This window comes from Zea mays, chromosome 3 (assembly GCF_902167145.1).
Source record: "Zea mays cultivar B73 chromosome 3, Zm-B73-REFERENCE-NAM-5.0, whole genome shotgun sequence".
NCBI lineage: Eukaryota > Viridiplantae > Streptophyta > Magnoliopsida > Poales > Poaceae > Zea > Zea mays.
In genome coordinates, this window is record NC_050098.1 from 52233985 (window position 1) to 52240844 (window position 6860).

General features: G+C 42.0%; 1 protein-coding gene across 1 annotated transcript; it reads left to right on the forward strand.

Moving 5' to 3' along the window:
* Nucleotides 1-309: 309 nt before the first annotated feature.
* LOC100191689 (uncharacterized) lies at nucleotides 310-5438 on the forward strand. Its single transcript, NM_001137118.2, has 4 exons — nucleotides 310-733; nucleotides 3669-3752; nucleotides 3827-3916; nucleotides 4856-5438. Exons 1-4 carry the CDS (start codon nucleotides 341-343, stop codon nucleotides 5132-5134), a joined length of 846 nt encoding a protein of 281 aa, NP_001130590.2. The 5' UTR covers nucleotides 310-340; the 3' UTR covers nucleotides 5135-5438.
* Nucleotides 5439-6860: the final 1422 nt, after the last annotated feature.

Consider the following 6860-nt stretch of genomic DNA (forward strand, 5'->3'; position numbering starts at 1 on the left):
ACCGGAATTTACCGACCGTTATCCGTTTCCGACTTTCCCGTTTACCGATTACGACCGAACAAAAATTTATGCGGGTGAAAACGGTGAGAGGTTTTTTCCGACCGTTACCGGCCGTTTTCATCCTTAGGTGGCGGGCGGGCGCGTGATCCGCGGGCGGGAGGGGAACCGCGGCGGGGGCAGTCTACACTTTACTCTTAATAGTTAGTAGAGATTTGAAACTAGGTCTAAAAATATATTTGAAAAGATAATAATAAAAATAAAAAATAAGAAAATGAACCCTAAAACCTCAGCCCCGGCGCACCCGAACCGGCAATTAGGCCCGCAAACAACACCGCTAGCCATGTGGCGCCGCGCCTCCCACCTCCTCATCCGCACCGCCGCCGCCGCCGCCGCCCCGACCCGCCGCCTCCCACTTCCTCACCCGCCGCTACCCATCGCCCCAAGAGTGGCCTCCGCATCCTCATCCTATGCCACAGCGGTCGCGGCGAGGGCACCGCGGACGGTAGGGACCCTGCTGCGGCTCAACGACCTGTGTGACAACCCGGGCGCGCGGAAGCAGAAGACGCGCAAGGGACGCGGGATCGGCTCCGGCAAGGGGAAGACGGCGGGACGCGGCCACAAGGGGCAGAAAGCGCGAGGCACCGCTAGGTTCGGCTTCGAGGGTGGCCAGACCCCGCTCCGCCGCCGCCTGCCCCGCCGTGGATTCAAGAACCCCTTCTCACTCACATTTCAGGCCCGTCCCATTTCTGCAGTATCTCCTGCTTAAATATCCCCTTTCATTTCCCTTCTCTCTTCAGGAGAGGTGTTCAGCCACGTCCTCATCTCGGGAGATTCTTGTCTTCTTGATGATATATGGGCATTTTCATTCCTTGTTTCCAACCAGTACATTGATGTGTTTTACTTATTTGCTCAAATGATGCTTGATTGAAAACGCTACCATTTGTATGAGACAAAATGCTACTGATTTAGATGATAAAAAATGACGCCTGATTGAAAAATGCTACATAGTTATATGGTACGAAAGTTGGCTTGCACATGAGGTGGTCAATCTGCGTCCTGGGTTGGCATAGTTTCATTTCTCATCTTTTATGTTCATCTAATGAAAGTTTTGTTAGCAATGTGAAAAATAGCAAAGCCTTTTAATCACAAGGAAGCTGGGGTAGCTATAGATGTCGCTATTAGACGAAAATTTTGAATTTAGCCTATTACTAGCCAGTTTCCTGAACCTTTTTTATTTAACATATTATGATTAAAGGTCTCAAAAGTAGCATTTATTGACTATTTAATGTGAACTATTGAAAAAGGGCTTTCTTAGAGCATCTCCAACAAGAGCCCTAAACGAGGTCCTAATTTGAAATATAGGGCCCTAACACAAGAAACATGCTCCAACAGGGGCCTATTTTACAAAAAATCATCAAACAGTTATAGGGCTCGGTCTTTCGGGTACTAAATATAGTACCTCATATACCGGAGTCCTATTCTCATTTATACACTATTCATAACCTTTTATTTACTAAATAACATGATTTATTTCCTAACAATATGATATAGAACTCAATTGTTGGAGCTGCAAACATTTTTGTGGCCCTAAACACTTTAAATCAGGCCCTATTTAAATTTTGAGGATTCAAATATAGGACTTCTTGTTGGAGATGCTCTGAAAGGTCCTATACAAGGTGGTCCTGGCAAGGGATTTTAGGCTGCCTTAACCTTGCTTATTTTGCATGGAGGCTGATTTGAACCTAGGATCTCTAGCATAGAAAAGTGGAGAGACTTACCACTGCGACAGGCCTGACCTTCATTGTGCACTATGAAAAATGCTTAGAATTGTGGTTTGTTTTATGTTGGTTTTGGTTCATGTAGATGTCATTTTTACATCATTTGTTGGGATAGTGCTACCTGACCTGCCATGAGGCAATTTTGTTAAATGATTTTGGGATCTTTAGTAGAATTATTATTCTTAAAGGAAGCACAATGAGCTTAAAAGAAGAAACATGGCAACAAAAGGTTACAGTTTCATCTATATGGTACAAACCCTGCTGCATTGTTGTTTCTGCAAGCACAATCCTGTCAGAAATGGCCTTGCAGAGATGTAGGTGGATGAAAAATCAACGGAACGTAAACATGCTGAAATAACTAAAATATGCTGCAACTTCGCTCTTCTTCCTTAGTTTTGTTTCAAATTCGACAGACAGTATTATTGAATAAGCATGCTATTGTAGAGCCCTAGTTTTGAATTAATGCTGTGGACATAATTATTCACATTAATGAATTTACTTGCCAATGTTTATGTGAACCGATTGGGCAGTTGGACTAGTTGAATGTGTGCTATAGGTTAGTTTTGAGGTAGAGTATGCTTTCTTATCACTGGTTGAACACACACAAAATAAGAGAGAAAATGATGTTGCAAGAATTCAAGAAGCATGATTACATCTCTACGTTTCTATTCAATATAGCCTTCTTGACCCATAGTTTGCTTTAGACTTTGGCTGCATTTAGATACATGGTGTGTATGGATTGCTTAATAAGACCGTGTCCAGCAGTTCACTCATATGGTCACCCAAAACACTGTTTTGCATTGTAGACTGCATTGTTCACAGGGTGGAGTTTGAATATGGGTATTGGGATGGGTAAGCTGCTGGAGATAGCCTAAGGGATAAATTAGTGTGGATATAGGAAACCATAAAGATTTTTAGCTCTATCCAATTGGTTGGAAAATTTTAGTGATCTTGGATTATTACTGCATTGGTCAAAATTTCCCTTCATCATATAGTAGCTCTCCTAACCTGGTCCAACATAGATGGCATTAATTGGAGCAGTGGTATTGTTTGACGTCATCTTTTGTGTCATGTCAAAACCAGTTGTGACGTGTGTCAGCGCCTAGGTTCTGATGTGAAGGGTAGATGTGGTGGAGAATAGTTGAGAAGATATTTGCATTTTGGAGGATGGATATTTTTAAGAAAGTTGATTGTATTGAAGCTCAGATGTCGCATGTATAAGTTATTAAATTTAAGTAAATCATTGACTAAATGTACAAAACTACAAACGTCATTGATACAAACAATAAACACTACTATTCTTGGGATTCATGCGCCCTCTGAGAAGCAAACACAAGGATCAAGGAGTTTACAATGCGTAACGAATGGGTCATGGAATTATCCTCAGTGTGTACAACTATTGAAATATAAAAAACTCAACCGGAGGGCGTTAAGCTGCCCCAATGACATTCATGTAAGAAGTCACTGAACCACAAGGAAACCTCTGGACCCTGGCCTCCAATCACTAACGGGGGCCGGCTCTGCCCACTCTGCAACAGCCCCCAGGCCGGAGGGTGGTGCACAGAATTTCTGTAGCCCGAGAGCGGGTGAGACACAACGAGGCGATTTTTTAACCCAGGTCTGAAAATTCGCTTCGACCAGGAATTGAACTCAACTATAGAAATATAAATCAAGGAGCAAACAATTTTCTTCCACACCACACTTAAAAAGCAATACTGCCTTCAGGAACTGTTTTGGCTGTATATGAGATGAATATATTGAACAAATTGTGGATATTACTGATCCATCCCCATTCATGACTTGAACCTCCTTGAAGTTTGAATTGTTTTCTGTTACAGCTGGTATGCCAGTATTTGATGTTATTACTTATTATTGTTCCTTTCTGATCAGCCCTGTGGACTGGGGAAAATTGCAAAACTCATAAATGCTGGGAAAATTGATTCCTCTGAATTGATTACCATGAAGACACTAAAGGTACATAGAATTATTTCTTGAACAATACTGTGCTTTTGTTTAATGACATGAACATCTGTATTCCACTTTGGCAGGAAACAGGTGCCATTGGGAAGCAAATAAAAGATGGAATTCGTTTAATGGGCCGTGGAGCAGAAGAAATCAAATGGCCTATTCACCTTGAGGTAAACATGATTTCCATTAAAAAAAGTATTTCTACTAGAACCAAGTGTGGAATTCACCCTATAGGCCCTGTTTGGAGATAAACGTATTTTTGGAGTATCGGGTAAATACTATGGTTTTGCAAAACAGGAGTACTTTGGTTTTCGAAAGCTGCTCGGTGTTTGGATACAATAAGCCTTGTAAAACCATGTTTTTTTTGAAAACCAGTCTTTTTGGAGTTCTAGAAACAACACTCTCGGCCTCTTTTTTTTTTCTTCTAAACCATCGTTTTGTATCTCTTTGGATTACAATACCACAGTTTCATGACGCCACAGTTTTCTAGAACTATGTCATCCAAACAGGCCTAGTTCTTATTTCCTTGCAATCCATCTTGTCAGGATTGATATGCATATCTTCAATGTTCAAAAAACGAACTTCTGGCTCTTGCCTAGGAAAATTATGTTCTTCTCCTTGGTTAATGTGTTGATTGAAGCTTAAAACATGCAATCGGACATCTACTAAAAATCGAATCTGTTGTGTTAAACTTATATGTCAACATGATCTATTATCCTGGCCATAATCGGTAATCATTTGAGTATATGTAATAGCTTTGTTTCCTGGAGGTGATTTGGGAGTTCAATTTCCTTGTAATCCATATGCGGCAGAACAAATTTGATGCATAGACATGAACATTTGAGTACTGATTGGTCTCTCGGTACTTCGGTAGAGATGATTAGGTAGTTTAGCTTATCAATATTTGTATCTTTTACTATCATTATTATCTGGTATGAGCCCAGCTATCAATTGATACTAAATGATCTTAAGTTGGAAGATGTAGGCAACTGGAAAGGCAAAATGATGATTTTTCTCTCAGTAGTGTTCTGAGACCATTTGTGGTTACTATCATCATTTCGCAAGTTGAGGCATCCATTCTCAAACAGCAGATGCACTGAATATTGTAGGTGTCAAGGGCAACTGCAAGGGCCAAAGCTGCCGTGGAAGCTGCTGGTGGGACAGTAAGGCTGGTGTACTACAACAAACTTGGATTCCGGGCACTCCTGAAACCTGAGTGGTTTGAGAAGAAGGGCCGCCTGTTACCAAAAGCAGCAAGGCCTCCACCCAAGCAGCGAGATAAGGTCGATAGCATTGGCCGCCTGCCCGCGCCGACAAAGCCACTCCCCTTCACGGTAGAGGAGCTGGAGTTTGCAGCCCAGCGTGAGGCTGCCCGCGTGACTGCATAAGATGGGAGCACGTTGGCAGCACCTTTTTTTCTGAAAGCATGCGCCACTGGATGTGTATCACATTAGCTTTAGCAGGACATGCATAAGAATGGACCGTTTTGTCTTTTTTTTTTCTTTTCCCTCAAGGAATGGACTGTTATAAATTAAATATCCATTCATTTGAATCAGATGTTGCTGTAATTTCTGAACTTACCTTGGGTTTTGATTGATAAATGCCATTTTTTCTGAATAGGCTCATGTATGATGTCATTTTACCTGCCACCTTTTGATCCTGTAATGACAATTGAGAAATGCCGTTTATTTCTGTGAAATAGGTGAAAAGCATGTGACTTACGTGTGATTTGTGTACGTGAATTGACTAACGTGTGATTTGTATATGTGAATTGAGGTAGGTCAAAAAATGATGATTAATTGGTGTTTGATTATGATTATATGTTTCTGTCTATGGATGGAACTCAATTACCGGTTTTTAAATGATGAGCAAGAAGGTTAAGGATTTACTAATTCTAAGTGTCAATAGAGTTGATGGACACATAGTTTAATGATAGCACTTCTATTTTTTTCTTTGATAGTACTAAAAAGGGGTATAGATGTGTAGCTTGATTGATAGTTAAGTCTAGTGATGAAAGCTCAATAGAAGTTTAAGATTAAACCCAACTAAAAAAGTGTTCTATATAAGTGAGTTAGTGGTGTTGCATATGCATAAGACATGTTTGGTTTGTAGTGGGTATGTGCCACTGGATAAGAGATAGCCCTATTTCGAATAGAGTTAAGATTGGTGTGTTCGATGTGCACTAAACATGGTGCATCAGATATGGCAACCAGAGAGTAACACACACACGTATGAGATACCTTACACTCATAAAAAATGTACACATCCAGTGCAGCATCGTATACCGCACAGGGCATCCAATTGCAAAAGGCTCGATACTCAACGGGCATGTCTGGTGTGGCACCACACACATCATCAGACATGACACTCAAAGAGGTCTGCAACTATGTACCTCGAGTGATATACTCATCATATTTGTCCAGTGAGGCACTAGTCAGAGCACTGAACACTAGCACAATAATGACTAGTTTCACAAACTAGTCATTGAAGCTGCATCGGATGTGTTCGTTGTACGGAGTTGGTATCCCGTAGAAGTTGAGTGGAGGTAGGGGCGAAATCGGGACAGATACAGGGTCATCCCGTATCCTACCCTAATATATTTCTCTCATATACAGGACCGGGTATGGGTAGTTAAAATTCGGGACGGATATAAGATGAGACCGGGTAAAAATTCGGGTAGATATGCGTTGTGGGCGCAAGATTTATACTGGTTCGGACAGAACGTACCTACATCCAGTCTTTGGTAGCTTGCGCTACCTACACCAATGATGATCAAAACTCGTAGTAGGGGTTATAAGCGGGCGAGAGAGGGAGAGGCTCCAAGTCTCTATCGGGGTGGAAGTGGAGCTTAGAAGTTAGAGTGGAGTCCTAGCTAAGTTTTGGCTTGGCGACAGGGCTCCAGCCTCCTAGTCCTCATCGGTGCACCTCCTCCTCCTGTTCATCCGGGGTTCGTCCTTGTGGGAGCGTGTCCGTGAGCTCGACTCTGTCTTAAAACGTCCCCCTTGCCTAGAGGCCAACTATAGCATCCCAGTTTTCGGTTCCAAGGTTAGAGGCCTTAAACTTCAACCCCCCCTTTTTAACCCTAAGCCTCATAAGCATTTCATTTCTCATATA

What these genes read in the sequence shown, in the direction of transcription:
- LOC100191689 (NM_001137118.2), top strand. Translation starts at nt 341, where the DNA reads ATGTGGCGCCGCGCCTCCCACCTCCTCATCCGCACCGCCGCCGCCGCC. An exon ending in CCTTCTCACTCACATTTCAG is followed by an intron (nt 734 to 3,668) that starts GCCCGTCCCATT and finishes CTTTCTGATCAG; the next exon opens with CCCTGTGGACTGGGGAAAAT. An exon ending in AATGGCCTATTCACCTTGAG is followed by an intron (nt 3,917 to 4,855) that starts GTAAACATGATT and finishes TGAATATTGTAG; the next exon opens with GTGTCAAGGGCAACTGCAAG.